This window comes from Aquarana catesbeiana, linkage group LG01, assembly GCF_042186555.1.
Source record: "Aquarana catesbeiana isolate 2022-GZ linkage group LG01, ASM4218655v1, whole genome shotgun sequence".
Lineage (NCBI taxonomy): Eukaryota > Metazoa > Chordata > Amphibia > Anura > Ranidae > Aquarana > Aquarana catesbeiana.
This window is the reverse complement of record NC_133324.1, coordinates 823,918,896-823,941,200: the sequence shown is the minus strand read 5'-3', so window position 1 is coordinate 823,941,200 and position 22,305 is coordinate 823,918,896. Positions and strand designations below refer to the sequence as shown.

Below are 22,305 nucleotides of genomic sequence, written 5' to 3'. Positions count from 1 at the left end.
AGTGTAGTGTGGTGTTGCAAAAAAAATGCATCATGACCGGAAGGCCACCAAGGAGAGGCAGACGCTCACGGGCCACTAAAAGAGGGCAAGCAGCCTCTGTGTCTACAGTCAACAGTGGTGGTCGTGGACATGGTGCATCCTCTGCAGGTGGCCGTGGGGCATGCTTGTCCTTTTTTTCTGCTGCTGGCCGTGTTATTGAGCCACAACATGCAGAACAGTTGGTGGAGTGGATAACAAAGCCGTCCTCATTCTCCTCATCCTCTGTTCCCTAGAGTAGTTTGCCTTCCAATGCAGCTGCCAAAGCGGACTATAATACCAGCTCCTTGTCCACAGTCACTCTTTCCGTAGCTTCACCAACATGCACGGAGGAGAATTATTCGACCACAGTGTCGGGTACATGCTGCTGGAGGATGCGCAGCAATTTAAAGGCTCCGATGTTGGTTCCCAGGTTGAGGAAGGGAGTAACATGAGCCTAGAGAGGGGGGTGCCACAAAAGGACAAGAAACTGGCAGTCATGTTCCCCCAGCTGCAGCATACTGCCAAGTTTGCTCCAGTGATGAGGAGGGAGGGGATGATGAGGTCACTGACTGTACTTGGGGGCCTGAGAAAAAAGAGGAGGAAAGTGAGGAGGAGGCGCAAGTTGTGGGCCTTTTTCGACACGTCTGTAGCAGATCGCACCATTGCTGTTTGAAACCTATGTCTGAAGCGGATCAAGCGTGGCCAAGAACAGCAGCCGCTTGGGCACCACATGCTTGACCAGACATATGATGACCTGCCACGCAGTCTGTTGGAAACAGCACTTGAAAGACCCACATCAAAGAAAAAGGCAGACTTGCTCCTCATCTGAGGTCTCCAACCCTACTATACCTCCAGTCCTCTCAAAAACCTGCACTGAGAGGAATGAAGGTATAGCAATAGGTGTTCCAAGTACTTGCAGCCAATCTGCTAGCAGCACACCACCAAGTGATTTTAGCAGGCAAATTTCCCTACCCCAGTTGCTGAACCGTAAAAAGGAATTTGGTCCCAGCCATCCACATGCTCAGCATTTGAATGCTAGCTTGGCCAAATTGCTAGCACTGCAACTGCTGCCTTTTCAGCTGGTAGACTCTGAATTTGTGGAATGTGCTGTACCTCAGTGGCAGGTTCCAAAATGCCATTTATTTTCACGGAAGGCATTCCAGCTCTCTACCGGCATGTGGAAGGCAATGTTTTGGCCTCGTTGGACAGGGCGGTCAGCAGTAAGGTTCATATTACCGCTGACTCATGGTCCAGCAGGCATGGGCAGGGATGTTACCTTTCCTTCACGGCGCACTGGGTAACTTTGCTGGCAGCTGGAAAGGATGTAGGACAGGGTTTAGTGTTGTTGGAGCTTGTTCCGCCACCACGCCTCCAAAATGCTAGTGGTGATTCTGCCACAGCTCTCTCCTCCACTACCTTCTCTTCTTCTTCCTCTATGGCCTCTTCTGCAGATTTGTCCTCTGACCATGCGGTGCTCCGTAAGCATTCAAGGGGCTACACAAGCAGTCAGGCTAAAAGATGCCATGCGGTGCTTGAGTTGGTCTGCCTAGGGGACAGGAGCCACACTGGGGCAGAGATTCTGTCAGCTCTTTAGGGGCAGGCTAAAAGGTGGTTGACGCCAGGACAGCTTCAGCCAGGAATGGCTGTATGCAACAATGGCACCAACCTTCTCTCCGCCCTCCAAGAGGGACACTTGACCCATATTCCACGTTTGGCACACGTCCTGAATTTGGTGGTGCAGCGGTTCTTGAGCAGGTACCCAGGCTTACAAGATCTCCTGAGGCAGACCAGAAAAGTCTGTGGTCATTTCTGCCGGTCATACAATGCCAGTGCTCAGCTGGCTGACATTCAAAGAGAATGCAACCTGCCCACCAACTGCCTCATTTGTGACATGCCCACCAGGTGGAACTTAACGTTGGCAATGCTGCAGTGGCTGCACACACAGCGGAGGGCCATCAATGAGTACCTGTGCGAGTATGGCACCAGGCCAGGGTCAGGGGAGCTTGGCTTATTTTCACAATGCCAGTGGCTATGGATCAGGGATGCATTCACTGCCCTGTCACCATTTGAGGAGGCCACGAAGAGTGAGTTTGATGTTGGACGTGCAAAAAGTGCCCAACAACGGAGCGGTCTTCAAGAGGACAAGCCTTTCCGAGAAAGAGTTAGACGGATTCCTTTAGGGGACTTGGAGGACCTGCGAGAACAGCTGGCAGAATTGAGGAGAACAGGTGTCATCCGAGAGTCCCGGAGTCCATACGCTTCCCCAATAGTTGTGGTGAGGAAGAAGAATGGATCACTTCGGTTGTGTATCGACTACAGGATGCTAAACCGAAGGACCATTCCTGATCAATATACCACCCCAAGGATAGAAGACGTCTTGCAGAGCCTGTCAGGGGTGAAATAGTTCAGCGTGCTGGATTTTAAGAGCGGGTGCTACCAAATCCCCATGCACCCTGAAGATTGGGAGAAGACCGCTTCCATTACTCCAGTGGGATTTTTTCAATTTGACCGCGTGCCTCAAGGCCTGTCTGGTGCCCCAGCCACCTTCCAAAGGTTGATGGAGAAGACTGTGGGTGACATGAACCTGATCGAAGTATTGGTGTACTTAGATGACATCATCGTGTTTGGCAAGACTTTGAAGGAGCATGAAGAGTGACTGGAAAAGGTCCTGAAGAGACTCCATGACAGAGGCTTGAAGCTCTCCACGGAAAAAAGCCAATTTTATCAACTTTCGGTCAATTACCTGGGCCATATCGTGTCTGCTGAAAGAGTAGCCACAGACCCTCAGAAGCTGGAAGCCGTCACCTTTTGGCCGAGACCCACTAATGTGATCCAGCTTAGGTCATTTCTGGGATTCTGCTCGTATTACTGGAGATTCGTTGAGGGGTTTGCTAAAATAGCTTGCTCACTCAATGGGCTATTGAAAAGTGAAGAGGAAGACGATGATCCAGATTCAGTTAAGCCTATAAAACCAGCAGGAGGGCCCAGGAAGCCCAAAGAGTCCATCCAGGAGCAGTGGACCGCCCAGTGTGAAGAGGCTTTCAGGCAGCTAAAGTGGAGCCTTACAAATGCCCCAGTCTTGGCCTACGCAGATCCAGCAAAACCATACAAACTGCATGTATGCCAGCCGAGATGGGTTAGGTGGAGTGCTGTATCAAGAACATGATGGGCACTTAAGGCCTGTTGCCTGTGTGAGTCGGAGTCTGCACCCACCGAGAAGAACTACCCCACACACAAGCTTGAGTTCCTGGCCTTGAAGTGGGCAGTAGTGGATAAACTGAGGGATTATCTGTATGGAGCAGAGTTCATAATCAAGACCGATAATAATCCTCTTACATACCTACTCACTACTGCCAAGTTGGATGCCATGGGCCACAGATGGTTGGCTGCCCTATCAGGCTTTACCTTCAGCCTGAAGTACCGGCCAGGGATTGGGAACAAGGATGCAGATGTTTTGTCGAGAAGGCCCCATTGTTCCAGAGAATCCCCAGAAGAATGGACCCAGGTGACCCCTGAGGGGTTGAGGGCCCTTTGTCAAGGAGCGGAACAGCAAGCAAGAGGTGGAGCCAGGGCTGAATAGGTCGGAGTATCCGCCGCTGGGGTGCCTAGATGTGATTGCAATATCACCCAAGTCGGGATGAAGGTCTGCCAAAGCTTTCCAAGAAGGACCTGCAAAGGGACCAGTTGGAATATCCCCTCTGTAGCCTGGCATTAAAGGCCTTGGAGAGCCAACGCCCTGATTTGCTCCTTACTACCTCCCTAAAAGAGGGCCGTTTATTGCACCGAGAGTGGGATCGGTTGCAGCTGCAACAAGGGGTGGTCTACCGAAGGGGCCCCTCTGAAGATCCTGAAGAGAAATGGCAGTTGTTCATACCAGAGAAACATCAGGAGACAGTTTTAATTGCTCTGCATGACCATCATGGACATCTAGGGTCTGAGAGGACTTTCCAACTAGTGAGGAACCGATTCTATTGGCCACTCATGCGGACTGAAGTCGAGGGTTACTGTCACTCTTGCCTTAGATGTATTCAAAGGAAGACTTTGTCCCAACGAGCCGCCCCAATGGGCTACCTCCAGAGCCAGGGACCATTGGAGCTGGTGTGCATTGAATTTGTGCTTGGAGTCTGATCTGAGTGGGCAGGGAAATATCCTGGTGATAACTAACCATTTCACCCGTTATGCACAGGCATTTTCCACAAGGGATCAACAGGCATCCACGGTGGCCAAAATCTTGGTAGAGAAATTCTTTGCGCATTATGGCCTGCGCCAGCATATCCACTCCGACCAAGGGAGAGAATTTGAGAGCAGCCGCATTAAGAAACTTTTAGATTTGCTGGGGATCAAGAAATCTAGAACCACCCCGTACCATCTTCAAGGAGATCCTCAGCCAGAGAGATTCAACAGAATTCTTTTGAATATGCTCGGAACTCTAACTTCGGAGCGAAAGCAACACTGGAGCAAGCACATAGCGGCCATTGTGCACGCTTACAACAGCACTGCAAGTGAGGCCACAGGATACTCTCCTTATCGTTTGATGTTTGGGGTGAGAGGTCTGGCTGCCAGTAGATCTAGCTTTCAGCACATCTGCGGACCATACCTCAGCAGCTTCCCACAGAGGGTATGTGGACCGACTGCGGAGAAGCTTGAAGACTGCCTATGATAAGGCTCAAGCTGTTTCAGATGTTCAAGGACAGAGGATCAAAAGAAATTTCGACCTCAGGGTGCGAGTACAGGACTTACAACCAGGTGATAAAGTGCTGCTGAGGAATCTAGGTGTACCTGGGAAACACAAATTGGCTGATCGCTGGAAGTCACAGCCCTATGTTATCTGCAAACAACTCCCAGGACTGCCAGTGTACCAGATTCGGCCAGAGAGATGCACAGGCCCACTAAAGACAAGGCATCGCAATCTTCTTTTGCCTCTGTCAGAAGCGGTTCGTATACCACCGCAGCAAGACTCCTCATCCACATCCACCACCCCTCAGAGATTCCGACCAGAGACTTGATCTCAGTCTGTGCCTCTTGCTGAAAAAGATGAGGACAGCGAGGATGAAGAGATAGGAATAGACTGGTTGTAGACATCTTACACACCAGAGATTACTACCACCCCTTTTCCTCATCCCACAGTGACAGACAGTGGAATTCTCCAACCAGAGGCCCCTGAGTTTGTGCCTCAAGATAGATCTCCAGGAGATCTGGAAGACCCCCAAACTTTCCTGTTGAAAAAAAGCCTTTGAGGATTCTTTTTCATTCATTGAAGCCGAAATGCAGGAAGCTGAAGTGGATGATAAGGAGGAAGAAGTGGTCGTGGATAAAGCTGATACCAGTTTGCTTGAAACACCAGTACCTAAGGAACAGAGAGTGAAGAGAATCATTCACCCACCCAAGAGACTAACCTATGACACCCTGAGTGAATGCTCCAAGGAGATTTGTCTCACTTCAAAAAGGACTTCTGAAGTGCCTGGTCTTTCCATCGCTGATTTGGTGGAAGACAACCCCATCTCACCCCCTGGCCCATCTATACAGGACAGTAGCAAGTGTTCAGAACAGTCTCCCTCCTTGTGACAGTTGGTGGGAGGTTCCTCTGTCAGTTCTGTGTCATCGCTTGAATGCAAAAGCATGTAACAGGTCACAAATTTTTACTGTCTTTGGGGACCAAAGATATCAAGTGGGAGGAGTATGTAGCGCAGGTGTTGTGATCAAGTTATCATGCTAAATAATATAATGTTCTTTAAGTAAGTTTGGCTCCCTCTAGTGTCCTTTTAATGCTATTAAGACTTTTGTGTAGTTTCTGTGAAGCAGCATTACAAAGAATTGTGGGAGATGTAGTTTAAAAGGAAGTGACTCTTGTGCTAAAATCAATCTGGGAACTACTGACCCACAATGCCCAGTCCACCTACCCACAATGCCAAGTCACAGAACAGCCTGCTGGGTAAGGAGATAAAAGAACAGGCGTGGCATGCTTTCGGCCTCTCCAGACACCATTCAACAAACAGCAGGAGGTCTGTGTGTGTGCCCAGGGCTGGAAGAGCCTGCGGCCTACAGCGGAGAGTGGATCGCCCGCCCCAGAGGGATCCTTGTGAACAGCCCTGCTTATCGAGCAGGAGGATCGGTCTGCGCTTCAGAGCATTTGAAGCCATCTGCACCTCAGCTATCCGGAGGAGAGATACAATGTGGCAAAGCCATCTTTCATCAGACTGAGACACCAGGAGAGTCTGGATGGAGCCTCACAGCCTATGGGTCTACTTAGTCAGAAGGGCACATGCCTATTTCAGTACAGTACATTATTAACTGAGTGTGTTATCTACAGACTGCTGATGAGACTTGTAGTCCCACAAAAGTGATCTCACTTATTCACAGGCTGCACACAGTGGAACTTTAGGGTTTGTTTCTCTGTGCTATAAAGTCAATACTGAACTATACCCACTGCTAAGGAGGAAGTATTATAAGTGCCTTATATTTGCAAGTACACAATTACCGGCGCATCACTTATCCTACAGTTGCCGTTCCACTTGTTGTCCTGTTTGGATTTACAAATACTGCAGTCTAATACATAAGCTAGCTGAAGATTCTGAAGACAAGGAACTTTATTCATCTTCTACAAAGCATCGCAGTTTACTTTGCATTTGGAACATTGCATTACAACCTAGGGGGAACCCTTGAGTCCAGGATATATGCATTGCATTGTACTGTTGCATGTTCATGACATTATACTGCAGATCTGGTGAGTGTGCTTTGAGGTTTCAGTGGGAAGGTGCTTAATATAAGCTTGGTAATATTGAACATTTGTCTCACTGTGCACCTGTTTGCATATACTCTCTATGGTGATCATTGAATATACGGTTTCACATATACATTGACTGTTATCTGTTGTCATTTATTACCTTTAAGTTACCACACTGTTCCTTGTGTTTAATTTTCATTTCAGTAAACTTTCTAAATGGTTAATTGATATCCTGTGTGAGTCTCTATCTATTATCACAGCTGGTGAAGTGACGGGTTCCAAGGTTACGGTAAATATACTGTATAGTGTATAATTATTGTGTTCTCTTTACTGCTGGGTCCCACACTCATATCACTATATAGGTGTGCCGGAGGGGTCGACACCATTCTTGGGGTTGAGAGGCAGGGTGCAGAATTGAACATTTATCAGCAGCTCCTTCGGGGGTAGTGCTACACTTATAAAAAAGTAAAAAAAAAGGTATTCATATTTTTTTTTTTATATCTTTACAAAAAAAGTTTTGTTTTTCATTTCTATTTTAAAAGGATTAGATTGTTTACAATATGTTACAAAGTCAGAGTTTATGCTACACATGTTTCTATACAGTCATGATAATATACTATGATCGAGTGCCCTAAAAGATAGAATATAAAAATTTTTTTATATTATGCCAAAAGGAACTTATCCACAGTAATCAACAGTAAGCAATTAGTTCATTTGTGTGACTATTATTAATGGCAAACATTTTGTAGTTGTTGTTCTATTATAATTATTTTGATTTGGAAACGAAAATCTATATCTATAGTAATCTATACAACTATAACAACCATTTAGGTTTGAGGCTATGGTAGTCCTTATATTTCTAGAACTCTATTTAATAAGCATGTATGCTTATAACAACAAGAAAAAAAGTTAAATAAATAACAAATTATGTAAGACTTGCAAGTCTGAATTTCTGAATATGGCGTCTGTTTGGATTTTATATCATGTTTTCTTAACATAAATCAAAAGCTCCATAAATGTGTTATAATGAGAAAGTCTTTCTAGGAAACAATCCAAATATGTAATTTATGACATTTTATTTGATACCAGTTGCTGCAGCTTGTTATGGCTAAGGTTTTTTGTGCATGAATGTCTCTGTAAAAACAGTATGCAGTATGAACAAGCACGGATTATCTTACTGAATTCAAATATCTGCATTCATACCTACAGTACATACACAGCATGCTACATTGAGTGTATATACAGTATGTTAATAAGCTTATCAGAATAAAAAAGTTTTTTTTTTTATACACAGGTTTGGCAGAATAGAAAGTATTATTGCATTAAAGCAGTAAATTTTTAATAGGTTACAGCAAAAAGTACTTTATAGGGATGAGCAGTAGTGTATTTAGGTTTTGTGCTGCCCTAGGCCTGACTAAACTTGTGCACCCCCTAATTTAAATATGGCCCACCCCTTCCTGTCAAGGCCACACCCCTTGCTGTTTAAGAACCGCCCTGAATTTTTCAAGTGGGGACACTATTTCTGAGGGCCTGGGGGGGCAATGGATTCCCCTAATTTGCATAGATTTCCTCTCACTTTTTGTTTGGCTATGGGGCAGGAAGTGAAGGGAAATCTCTGCAATGGGACAGGGATGGTAAAAGATAAACAGCGCAAGCTGGAAGGGACTCTTTCTGTGCTTCCCCCCTGCAAAGTGCTGCCCTAGGCCTGGACCTTGTCAGCCTAGGCCAGGATACAGCGTTGTGGATGAGCTTCAGGTTTGGGTCAACAGAGAGTTCGACTATGGCTCCCAGAGACTTCATTTGGGTTTTGGTACTATGTTCAGTGTTTGTGGATTTTTGCATTTGTTAGGAACACATAAACTGAACCAAACTTTGCTTGGTTCACTCACCTCTACTTTTTGGTACCAATTATTATTTAAGTCTGCTTTACCTTGAAATGTCCAATCAGTTTCAGGGAAAAAAAAGAAAAGAAAAATCCTCTGAACCTGACAGAGAGCTTATTAGGGCATATTTTAGGTACCCAGCTTGGGAGTTATCATTATCACACAGTGTACAATGCATCAATATCCTTTATACAGGTGCATCTCAAAAAATTAGAATAACATCAAAAAGTAAATTTCTTTTAGTAATTCAATTCAAAAAGTGAAACTCATATATTTTATATAGATGTGTTACACACAGAGTAATATATTTCAAGCATTTCTTTTTTTTTTTTTTTTTTTAATTTTGATGACTTTGATGACAGCTAGTAAAAACTCAGAATTCAATATCTCAGAAATTAGAATATTACATAAGACCAATAAAAAAAGGATTTTTAATACAGAAATGTTGGCTTACTGAAAAGCATGTCCATGTACAGTATAGTATGCACTCAATACTTGGTCAGGGCTCCTTTTGCATGAATTACTGCATCAATGTGGCGTGATTTGGAGGTGATCAGCCTGTGGCACTGCTGAGGTGTTATGAAAGCCCAGGTTGCTTTGATAGCAGCCTTCAGTTCGTCTGCATTGTTGAGTCTGGTGTCTCTCATCTTCCTCTTGACAATACCCTACAGATTCTCTATGGGGTTCAGGTCAGGCGAGTTTGCTGGCCAATCAACCACAGTGATACCATGATCTTGAAATCATGTATTGGTACTTTTAGCAGTGTGGGCAGGTGCCAGGTCCTGCTGGAAAATGAAATCAGCATCTCCATAAGGCTGGTCAGCAGAGGGAAACATGAAGTGCTCTAGAATTTCCTGGTAGAGGACTGTGTCAACTTTGGCCTTGATAACACACAGTGGACCAACATCAGCAGATGACATGGCCCCCCAAATCATCACTGACTGTAAAAACTTCACACTGAACCTCATGCAACTTGGATTCTGTGCCTCTCCAGACTCTGGAACCTTGATTTCCAAATGAAATCTAAATTTTCCACACCTGCCCACACTGCCAAAAGTACCAATACCTAGTTTCAAGATCATGGTATCACTGTGCTTGATTGGCCAGCAAACTCGCTTGACCTAAACCCCATAGAGAATCTGTGGGGTATTGATGAGACAAAGCTATCAAAGCAACCTGGGCTCCCAAAACACTTCAGCAGTGCCACAGGCTGATCGCCTCCATGCCACTCTGAATTGATGCAGTAATTCATGCAAAAGAAACCCCGACCAAGTATTGGTATAGTGCATACTATACTGTACATAGACATACTTTTCAGTAAGCCAACATTTCTGTATTAAAAATTCTTTTTTTAATGGTCTTATGTAATATTCTAATTTTCTAAGATACTGAATATTGGGTTTTCATTAGCTGTAAGCCATAATCATCAAAACTAAAAAAAAAAAAAAATGCTTGCAATATATCACTCTGTGTGTAATGCATGTATATAAAATATATGAGTTCACTTTTTAAATTGAATTACTGAAATTATTATTATTATTATTATACAGGATTTATATTGCGCCAACAGTTTGCGCAGCGCTTTACAACACAAGGGCAGACAGTACACTTACAATACAAATCAATACAGGAGGGATCAGAGGGCCCTGCTCGTTAGAGCTTACAATCTAGAAGGGAGGGTCAAGTGGAAACAAAAGGTAATAACTGTGGGGGATGAGCTGATGGAGAAAATGAAAAAAAAAAACAGTTAGGTAGGTATGGGTAGGGTAGGCTTCTCTGAAGAGAAGGGTTTTCAGGGGTTGTCTAAAAGCTAATAGAGTAGGAGATAAGCGGACAGATTGGGGTAGGGCATTCCATAGGATTGGAGAGGCTTTGGAAAAGTCCTGGAGGTGAGCATGGGAGGAGGTGACGAGGAAGCTAGAGAGCAGGAGGTCTTGAGAGGAACAAAGAGAACGAGTAGGTTGGTATTTAGAGACTAGGCTAGTGATGTAGCTGGGGGCTAAATTGTGGATGGCTTTGTACGTAGTTGTTAGTATTTTGAATTTAATTCTGTGGCCGAGCGGAAGCCAGTGGAGGGATTGACAGAGAGGGGTAGAAGAGACAGAGCGATTGGTAAGGTGGATGAGTCTGGCATGAGTCTGGCAGCAGCATTCGTGATGGATTGAAGAGGTGATAAACTATGTAGAGGTAAGCCAATGAGAAGGGAGTTGCAGTATCAAGGCGAGAGATGACCAGCGAGTGAATTAAGTGGAATAAATTAACTTTTTAATGATGTTCTAATTTTTTGAGATGCACCTGTATAAGTTTTGAGCTAAGTTGTTAAAGAAACATAACCAATCTCTGGCACTGATATATGTACAGTGGTGCAGAATAATACAGTCTCAGTATTAACTAGATGTGTTACCAGAGGGCGTCTTTAGTGGGTAGTGTCCCCTACTGAAATATATACAGGATGATTCTGCAGCTTGCTCTGCCCCATGCCTTCGTGCCCATTACCAGAGCATGGACAAGGAGCCTGCCCCAAGCTATCCCTTCTGGTCTGGAACCTCTCCCTTTGCTAAATACTGTCCCTCACAAGGGGTTTCCAGTCGCTGACCATTCACTCACCAAAAGCACACCAAAATGGGGTCCCTAATATAAAAGTTCTCTCATCCAAAAAGGCCGTTAAAGTCTCTCAAGAATTTAGTGTCCAATCAGACTATTTTCCATTCTCAAAGCACTGTACAAAATCACTTAGGAAGCCCATGGATGAGTCATATTTTGTTCATTCAACCAATGGATTGGAAAAAAAAAAAAAAACTTGATTCCCCCATCCACACACTCGATGTGTATGAAGGAATCCTCCTCACTAAGGTATTGTATTCTGATAGTGGGGAGACTTACCCACAATTGATCTGCACTGCCGGCTATAGCCTGCGGCATTGACTGCCCACACATGGATCAAAATTCACCCAGTCCCTGTTGAATCGCCCAAATTTAAAAAAAAGGGATCAATTTGCTTATGAAATTCCCCTTCCCATGCGATAAGCCACCTACAGGCAAAAAGGCTAACTTCACCTGCCTACAGGTGCACTAATGCTAAGGTTAAAATGTTCAAATCAACCATAATCAGGTATTAGATTAGTAATTATAAAATAGTTTATAAAAAGAACAATAAAATGATTTATATATACCATAGAGCCGAATAACTAATTTAGAGTACCAACCTCAAGAATAATTTCCTCTTCTGTGAGAAGGATAACATGATCTCTAGATGATTCCAATTTCAGTTTTTGTATTCGTCTTGGAGTAATTTTGATAAAAGAAAATGAACTTAAAATACAAAGTACAAGTTTGTACAATACAAAAAAAAACATACAGTACTAGGTAGAATGTCATCTACTAGTTTACGTATTTATCTTACAATGTTCCTTCACAACAACTGAAAATTACAGTGGGGACGGAAAGTATTCAGACCCCCTTAAATTTTTCACACTTTGTTATATTGCAGCCATTTGCTAAAATCATTTAAGTTCATTTTTTCTTCATTAATGTACACACAGCACCCCATATTGACAGAAAAACAGAGAATTGTTGACATTTTTGCAGATTTATTAAAAAAGAAAAACTGAAATATCACATGGTCCTAAGTATTCAGACCCTTTGCTCAGTATTTAGTAGAAGCACCCTTTTGATCTAATACAGCCATGAGTCTTTTTGGGAAAGATGCAACAAGTTTTTCACACTTGGATTTGGGGATCCTCTGCCATTCCTCCTTGCAGATCCTCTCCAGTTCTGTCAGGTTGGATGGTAAACGTTGGTGGACAGCCATTTTTAGGTCTCTCCAGAGATGCTCAATTGGGTTTAAGTCAGGGCTCTGGCTGGGCCATTCAAGAACAGTCACGGAGTTGTTGTGAAGCCACTCCTTCGTTATTTTAGCTGTGTGCTTAGGGTCAGTGTCTTGTTGGAAGGTAAACCTTCGGCCCAGTCTGAGGTCCTGAGCACTCTGGAGAAGGTTTTTTCGTCCAGGATATCGCTGTACTTGGCCGCATTCATCTTTCCCTTGATTGCAACCAGTCGTCCTGTCCCTGCAGCTGAAAAACACCCTCACAGCATGATGCTGCCACCACCATGCTTCACTGTTGGGACTGTATTGGACATGTTATAAGCAGTGCCTGGTTTTCTCCACACATACCGCTTAGAATTAAGGCCAAAAAGTTCTATCTTGGTCTCATCAGGCCAGAGAATCTTATTTTTCACCATCTTGGAGTCCTTCAGGTGTTTTTTAGCAAACTCTATGCGGGCTTTCATGTGTCTTGCACTGAGGAGAGGCTTCCGTCGGCCACTCTGCCATAAAGCCCCGACTGGTGGAGGGCTGCAGTGATGGTTGACTTTCTACAACTTTCTACCATCTCCCAACTGCATCTCTGGAGCTCAGCCACAGTGATCTTTGGGTTTTTCTTTACCTCTCACACCAAGGCTCTTCTCCCCTGATAGCTCAGTTTGGCCGGACGGCCAGCTCTAGGAAGAGTTCTGGTCATCCCAAATGTCTTCCATTTAAGGATTATGGAGGCCACTGTGCTCTTAGGAATCTTAAGTGCAGCAGAAATGTTTTTGTAACCTTGGCCAGATCTGTTCCTTGCCACAATTATGTCTCTGAGCTCTTCAGGCAGTTCCTTTGACCTCTTGAGGTGTGTGGCTTTCCTAATCAAGTCCAATCAGTATAATCAAACACAGCTGGACTCAAATTAAGGTGTAGAGCCATCTCAAGGATGATCAGAAGAAATGGACAGCACCTGAGTTAAATATATGAGTGTCACAGCAAAGGGTCTGAATACTTAGGACCATGTGATCTTTCAGTTTTTCTTTTTTAATAAATCTGCAAAAATGTCAACAATTCTGTGTTTTTCTGTCAATATGGGGTGCTGTGTGTACATTAATGAGGAAAAAATGAACTTAAATAATTTTAGCAAATGGCTGCAATATAACAAAGAGTAAAAAATTTAAGGGGGTCTGAATACTTTCCGTCCCCACTGTACAGTAGAAACACACACAAAAGTTATAACGCTCAATTCATTTTTGTTAATAAACCTATTTATTTTAAATAGTTATGTTAAAGCCTGTTTATAAGTAATTGTTGAAGCATATCAAAAACACAAAAATAGTCCTTAGGGGAGGTGGCTGCATTAGTTAGTCTCTTTTTCATTATTTTTTTTTTTCACCTGGTAGACCTCCCCTCTCATTGCCATAACACATGAGAGATGTGTTCCATAGTCCTAGGAACAATGCTAACTAATAAGAGTGCACCACAGACAGAATATCCAATCATTTATGAAAGCTAATATCTGCTTAAAATGACAAGTAAAGGATACTCTGTTATAGCCGGATCCCTCTTTTGGGGTTGGTAAGAAAAATTTGCACTCATTACTTCTTTTATGATGTCATCCATTAGAGGATCATCCTGCAACGAGATGTACACATGATAACAATCTTTGGGGTAATATCTTAAACATGTAAACATACAAGCTATGATCATGACCCATACAAATCATAACAGAATTCAGGGGCATTCTACTACAAGATGAAGTAAGAAATTGCCTTTTTAAATAAGCCCAATACATTTTTTCCCCATATTGTACTGGAACAGTGAACTGCCATTATAGTGCTAAGCCTTATGATGGAGCAGGCTTAGCAACAGCAGTAAAAGCGCCATGGGAACACACTTGGTCCATGGGATCAGATGAGCCTACAAAACCAAACCCAGAGATGTTCAAACCCCTCTTTTTCTTTCAAGTAAGGACATATATCTGTATTTATATTTGTCCGATTTATTTATTTATTTTTAAATAAAAGAGTTGGTAATGGTTGCCATCACAGTCATGAAGATACTGGGGCATGTGCTCTTTTGCTTGACTAGTACATACACACACACAGTTTATAATTGATTTATTTTATATAGGGGAGTAAAGCGTAGTAACCAGGTGGAGGTGAAGGAATGGATAGCGTCTATAGTGGATAGAGAACCAGGAGTAGAGGGGTATGATAGAATGTATAGGTAGGATGGAAAGAAGGGGTGTTAAGGTATGATAGGGCCTGTTAGAGAGCATGTCTCAACTGGCCTGGTTAGAGGGCAATCAATAGGTAGCAAGAGAGTTTTGGGTGTAGGAATAGTATATGGAGACAGCTATTGAAGACGATCACAAGGATTTTAGACTCTTTATATCTAAAGTTTGACAAGAATGTCATAGTTGTGGTTCCCAAATATGGAGGTATTCAGTTTTTGTATCAATAAAAAGTATAACTAAAGGCAAAACTTTTTTTTTTAGTTTTGGATAGAGGAGAGAGGGACTACAACACCTGTCAGTTTTTATTGTTAGGAAGAATCATACTCTTTTTTTTGTCCTGTTTGCCTTTATCATTGAATGTGAAAATGAAATGAAATCCAAAATTTTAGGATGTGTCCAGAAAAGTTATAGAGGGGAAATCTTCCAATGGGGACACTAGTTCTGGTGACCTGGGGGGGGGGGGGGGATCCCCTTGAAGTGTTACTAAACCCAGGACCTTGCATTTACTATATCTGGTCTCCCAAAGTACACAGAACATGGAAATGCAATAGTTTTAGTAAATATACGGCTAAACACCTTTTCTTCTCAACAGTTAGAACAGTCTTGTGACTTCTATCTGTGTCTGGCTGAAGATGGTAGGAGGAGATTTCATTCTCCCATGATTGTCCTATGAGGATGCAGGACCCCTGACCCTTTGTCTGGACAGTGCTGATTGGCCCTGTGCTGATCACATGCACTCTCCCAAGAAAAAAATACTCTCTAGCAATACACACCAAACTGAGCATGTGCAGCTTGCCCCCAAGGCTCTGTTCTATCAGGAGATGGTTTGGGAACTGTGGAAGAAGATAGGACAGCATTTTTACACAATGCAGAGGATTAACCCCTTAGGTTCCACAAGTATAACAAGCATCCTTTACTGCATATACAGACTGATTTCAGTGTTGTTGGGTTAGTAACACTTTAATTTGGGATTTTCTCTCAATCCTTATTTTGGCTATGGGACAGGAAGTGAAGGTAGATCCCCTAATGGAAGACAGAGGGCAAAAATAAACCTCCTTTACGCTATCCAAAATAAAAAAAAATAATAAAAAGCTTTGCCTATACTTCCACTTTAGGATACTTGGTAAATATACATTGAGCATAATTGTAGTGATCTATGTTTGACTCTGGGGGAAGGTTTTTTGTTTGTGTTTTGTTTTTTTCCAGGATCCTACAATTGTCTGTTTAGTTGCTATGAACATATGTAAACCCATTTTACACAAAAACACTCAGATTCAATATTACAATGAACAATTTTAATGGGCATTTTAAACATCTTTGATTTGGCAACATACCATTTCTAAGCCCTTCAGAAAGTCACTCCCTAGTGGGTTTGTACTCTTAGGTTCTTTTCTGCCAAGAAATAGACCACCACAAGTATTAGCCAAGGAATTATTATAATTAATGCATTTTGGTGCTAATCTTTACAATGCTTTTAGTATAGAAGGTCACAAACTGCATCAGTGAAAAAAAAAAACATTATCAGTCAAGTAATGTGCTATACAATGAGTCAGTGGCATGTTAAGAAGAGACAGCTGCTATTTATGTCCTCATAATAAAAAGACTTTGGCTAGTTAATAAAAGACATGATCTGATCATATGCTCAATGAGATAGCAGACAAGTCTGTAATCAGATACTCGATACTCATGTTCTCCACCACCTGTGTTTAGATCTGTCCATCAATAGCAAACAATTGCTATGTACCAGAAACCTCAATTGTCAATTGCTCCCACATTATTACAACATTATGATTAGTTTGGTAGCAGTAAGATACTATTTCTTATTTCATAAGAAAAAATGACTAATCAACAACACTGGATAAGGTTATAACTGGGTTACACACGGGTTACAAATGAACATGATCTATTTTTAATGCCAATGGTTTAAATGGTCAAAATGTAAATCAGCCAGTGAAGTTTAAGGTGAACCTGTGACTTACCGATATATTCACATTATGAATAAAGACAGACTGGGACTGCCATGGTATATAAATCACACTAGCCTTACAGACTGCTGCCTAAATTGCCAATAGCTAATCAGTCCATGGATTTTTACTTAGTTTATACTGGCATGATTATAATGTCTGAAGCTAATACCAAAAATGCAAAGTACCGTAACTACTGTTTGTTGTTGGTAAAATGTAGAATACCAGTCTCACATCTGTAAAATTAGGCACAACTCAGCTAAAGTATTTTTTTTTTTTAATAGGGAAGAGTTAGAGCCTCTCTCAAAACTTATTGCTGTGTCCCTTTTCCAGTTCTGATGCAAATAAAAGTTTATAAGGTCCTAACAGGTATTATATTTATATATTTAAAGAAAAAATCTATCTGAGTATGTGGATTTGTACTAAAGGAAACATACATGCATATATACAGAAGCTGTCAATGCAAAGTTTCCATTCTAGAAATATTTACTGCTCCAAATGTAATCGATATTGGATGTCTATTTTCACAGTGTGTTCAACCCATGTGTCTTTAGACCCCAAAATTTGCTCTCCTAGGAATCATCCCGGAAGAAACCTTCCCTGCTGAAATGCATTTAATGTGAACGAAATCCTTGTTCCTGGCCCGCAAACTTATTTAGCTAAAATGGATCTTACCTACACCCCCAACATTTTTACAATGGTGTAAAGCGCTACATTTAAATTTACGGAGAGAAGAGCTCACCTATAAACATAGGGGATGTCCTAAGAAATGTAAAAAAACTTGGTCCCTGTGGTTATCCACTAATCAGTCCACACACCCCTTTTCATCCACGATAACCGAATATGGGGAGATAGTGAATGTCCTGCCAATCGCATGTGGTTTACAATATATGCTTGTTTAAAACTAGAATATCGAATAGGATACTACATATTGGTTATCTGTTGAAGGCCCAGGGTATGCCTCTCGCTATACACAATTTGTACCAGTCTTAAGCATTTTAGACTTATGGTATGCACAATCACTGTACTGTATATTTTTTACACTATATTGTTTTGCTTGTACTTGGTATTGTTCTTTTTTGTTTTTTTAACTGAGACATCTGTTGTATTGTTTGTTATTGTCTAACTGTAATTGTTAAAAGAAAACTTTTAATAAAAAAGATTAAAAAATATGTATATATTTGCTGCCCAGCTGTCATGTTGATCCAATGACTACAATACTTTTTGTAGCCAGGTGCTGGCATAAAGCTCATTGAGTAAAGACTAACTGTATCTATTACTTGGGAAAACAAGTTCAAACATGTCCACACATTAAGTTCTCATTGACTTCCATTATCCCCTCCTGTTTGGTTTAGACCAAATGCCAAGAGGAGGAGAGTATTGAAGAGAAGAATCATGGGATATGTATTTCTATCAGATCTTGGTGGGACTACTTTATGCTCAGAAAGTGGCTACAGCTCCCAGGGGTCTTTGCAACAAAAAGAGGGGGAGACAGGAAGACTTTTACAAAGCCACCTTGGAAAATTGGGGGCCACTTGGCACCAAATTACAGACAGAGACAAATGGGAAGCAGAGTATGGAGTCCGCAACACCTGTTTCTCGCACAGCCAGTCCCTGACCTGCCCAGTGATAGAGGGAGGCATTGCCCACCTGTTTGTAGTCACATCCAAAGCATAGCGCAGAGCTGCTGGTCTACCTGCAGTGTTCTGGAATCACACAGCAGAAGTCCTGGTCTACCTGCAGTGTTCAGGAATTGCACAGCTAAGTCGCTGGTCTGTCCCCTCAGACAAACCGGGACACCAATTAGGTGCATAAGATCCAAACAAGTCTATTCAAGGTTAGTGCATTAGCATTTGAGGGGCCCCTTCACTGACAGGACCTACCACTAAAGCTTAGGAGCTGGTGAGAGGGTTGCTAGCCCATCCTTTCCATTGTTTAACAGATACAGTGTAGTTTACCACAATTTGCTTCTACCATCCCTTCAAGAACCCACCCAGCCAATCAGACCACTTGCAGATAATTGCATTAACTTTGTTAGTTCTCCACCCAAACCTTCATAATATTACATGGATAATCTCCCTTTCTCCTCCCACCTGTTGTTTTTTTTGTTTCACTAAACTTTCTACACTACTGAAACTGATATCTGTAATCCGCATTAGCTTTAGTTTAATCTGTTTAACAGCCTACTGATTTTTAACCAGGAGTGAACAGTGAACTCCATCAGACGTGCACCACCATAAGGGCCCCAACCAAGCAAAATATAATTGTTGTCCTCTGTCAAAATAGTTTTTTTTCTTGTTCTATTTAAGGAAATGATTAAATTCTGGTATCCTTACACTGAGAGTCTGTTATTAATTGCACTGCAAAAGCTGCAGGCAGACTTGGACTTATCAAGGTCATGTTAGGGGGACTTGGTAACGTCCCCCTAAGTCAAAGAAGAGGTCTTGTTTAGGGGTCAGTTTAAGCTGACTCAAAAATAAGTATCAATCACCAGGCCTGGTTGCTCATTGTCTCTCCTGTTACCATTAGTGTAGTAGGTCTCTGTATAGAGTTAGGGGTTTGCCTTCTTTTTTTTATTATTTCTTGCTGAATTTTTATCCTAGTGTAAGCTGCCATTTGTTTCACTTACATTGGTGTCATTAATTCCTTGTCAGGGGTGTATCAGAGTGGTCGATGCAGTAATATTGGGTGTTTGGGCCCTGAGTCATACTCAGAGGGTGTAATTAAACTATGGTTCCTAAGAGGGTGGTCTACATTTCTAAATCACTGACTATGAACAAGGGTGCAAATAAAAAAAGTGAGAGTGAAAGCCCAACTACAGGCCGAGCAACTCGATCTCCTCCATCGAAACATTCCTGCTACCTTTATTTATAAAAATGTATATATATATATATATATATATATATATATACACACACACTATATTACAAAAAGTATTGGGATGCCTGCCTTTACACGCACATGAATTTTAATGGCATACCAGTCTTAATTCCTTAGGGTTCAATATTGAGTTGGCCCACCCTTTGCAGCTATAAAAGCTTTAACTCTTCTGTGAAGGCTGTCCACAAGGTTTAGGAGTGTGTCTATGGGAATGTTTGACCATTCTTCCAGAAGCACATTTATGAGGTCAGGCACTGATGTGCACGAGAAGGCCTGGCTCGCAGTCTCCGCTCAAATTCAACCCAAAGGTGTTCTATCAGGTTGAGGTCAGGACTCTGTACAGGCCAGTCAAGTTCCTCCACCCCAAACTCGCTCATTCATGTTTTTATGGACTTTGCTTTGTGCACTTGTGTGCAATCATGTTGAAACAGGAAGGGGCCATCCCCAAACTGTTCCCACATAGTTGGGAGCATGAAATAGACCAAAATGTCTTGGTATGATGACACCTTAAGAGTTCCGTTCACTGAAACTAAGGGGCCAAGCCCAACCCCTGGAAAACAACCCCACACCATAATCCCCCCTCCACCAAATGATTTGGACCAGCGCACAAAGCAAGGTCCATAAAGATATGGATGAGCGAATTTGGGGTGGAGGAACTTGACTGGCCTGCACAGAGTCCTGACCTCAACCCGATAGAACACTTTTGGGATGAATTCGAGTGGAGACTGCGAGTCAGGCCTTCTCGGCCAATATCAGTGCCTGACCTCACAAATGCGCTTGTGGAAGAATAGTCAAACATACCCATAGAGACACTCCTAAACCTTGTGGACAGCCTTCCCAGCAGAGCTAAAGCTGGTATAGCTTTAAAGGGTGGGCCAACTCAATATTGAACCCTATGGACTAAGACTGGGATAGTATTATAGTTCATGTGCGTGTAAAGGCAGGTATCCCAATACTTTTGGTAATATAGTGTATATACAGTCAGGTCCATAAATATTGGGACATCAACACAATTCTAATCTTTTTGACTCTATACACCACCACAATGTATTTGAAATGAAATCTTTAACTGCAGACTTTCAGCTTTAATTTGAGGGTATTTACATCCAAATCACGTGAACGGTGTAGGAATTACAACAGTTTGTATATGTGCCTCCCACTTTTTAAGGGACCAAAAGTAATGGGACAATTGGCTGCTCAGCTGTTCCATGGCCAGGTGTGTGTTATTCCCTCATTATCCCATTTACAAGGAGCAGAGAAAAAATCCAGAGTTCATTTCAAGTGTGCTATTTGCATTTGGAATCTGTTGCTGTCAATTCTCAATATGAGATCCAAAGAGCTGTCACTATCAGTGAAACAAGCCATCATTAGGCTGAAAAAACAAAACAAACCCATCAGAGAGATAGTAAAAACACTAGGTGTGGCCAAATCAACTGTTTGGAACATCCTTAAAAAGAAAGAACGCACCGGTGAGCTCAGCAACACCAAAAGACCCGGAAGACCGCGGAAAACAACTCTGGTGGATGACTGAAGAATTCTTTCCCTGGTGAAGAAAACACCCTTCACAACAGTTGGCCAGATCAAGAACACTCTTCAGGAGGTAGGTGTATGTGTGTCAAAGTCAACAATCAAGAGAAGACTTCACCAGAGTGAATACAGAGGGTTCACAAAAAGATGTAAACCATTGGTGAGCCTCAAAATCAGGAAGGCCAGATTAGCGTTTGCCAAACAACATCTAAAAAAGCCTTCACAGTTCTGGAACAACATCCTATGGACAGATGAGACCAAGATCAACTTGTACCAGAGTGATGGGAAGAGAAGAGTATGGAGAAGGAAAGGAACTGCTCATGATCCAAAGCATACCATCTCATCAGTGAAGCATAGAGGTGGTAGTGTCATGGTGTGGGCATGTATGGCTGCCAATGGAACTGGTTCTCGTGTATTTATTGATGATGTGACAGCTGACAAAAGCAGCAGGATGAATTCTGAAGTGTTCGGGCAATATTATCTGCTCACATTCAGTAAAATGCTTCAGAACTCATTGGACGGCGCTTCACAGTGCAGATGGACAATGACCCGAAGCATACTGCGAAAGCAACCAAAGACTTTTTTAAGGGAAAGAAGTGGAATGTTATGCAATGGCCAAGTCAATCACCTGACCTGAATCCGATTGAGCATGCATTTCACTTGCTGAAGCCAAAACTGAAGGGAAAATGCCCCAAGAACAAGCAGAAACTTAAGACAGGTGCAGTAGAGGCTTGGCAGAGCATCACAAGGGATGAAACCCAGCGTCTGGTGATGTCTATGCATTCCAGACTTCAGGCTGTAATTGACTGCAAAGGATTTGCAACCAAGTATTAAAAAGTGAAAGTTTAATGGATGATTGTTAATCTGTCCCATTACTTTTGGTCCCTTAAAAAGTGGGAGGCACACATACAAACTGTTGTAATTCCTACACCGTTCACCTGATTTGGATGTAAATACCCTCAAATTAAAACTGAAAGTCTGCAGTTAAAGCACATCTTGTTTGTTTCATTTCAAATCCATTGTGGTGGTGTATAGAGCCAAAAAAAAGCCAAAAAGATTAGAATTGTGTCAATGTCCCAATATTTATGGACCTGACTATATATATATATATATATATATATATATATATATATACATATTGTACTAGTGAGAGTCCCTGTCTCTGGAAAAAGGGGATTAAAAGGGACACAGAGTTTGCATATCTGCGGATTGCAGAGCTACAGAGCGTAGATGTGAAAAGGAGAGGACTGTTCTGGCAGCTTTCT

At 42.3% G+C, this 22,305-nt stretch overlaps 1 protein-coding gene across 3 annotated transcripts in view; it reads right to left on the bottom strand.

Annotated features, from left to right (window-relative positions):
• Positions 1–22,305, bottom strand: part of LOC141115190 (uncharacterized) — a 158,740-nt gene that overhangs the window by 76,600 nt on the left and 59,835 nt on the right. For all 3 annotated transcript variants that reach the window (XM_073608452.1, XM_073608454.1, XM_073608453.1), the window contains exons 8-10: positions 16,004–16,061; positions 13,977–14,065; positions 11,832–11,907 (exon numbers count right to left, since the gene is read on the bottom strand). In XM_073608452.1, coding sequence (XP_073464553.1) covers positions 11,832–11,907; positions 13,977–14,065; positions 16,004–16,061 — 223 coding nt within the window. The remainder of the gene's footprint in view (positions 1–11,831; positions 11,908–13,976; positions 14,066–16,003; positions 16,062–22,305) is intronic.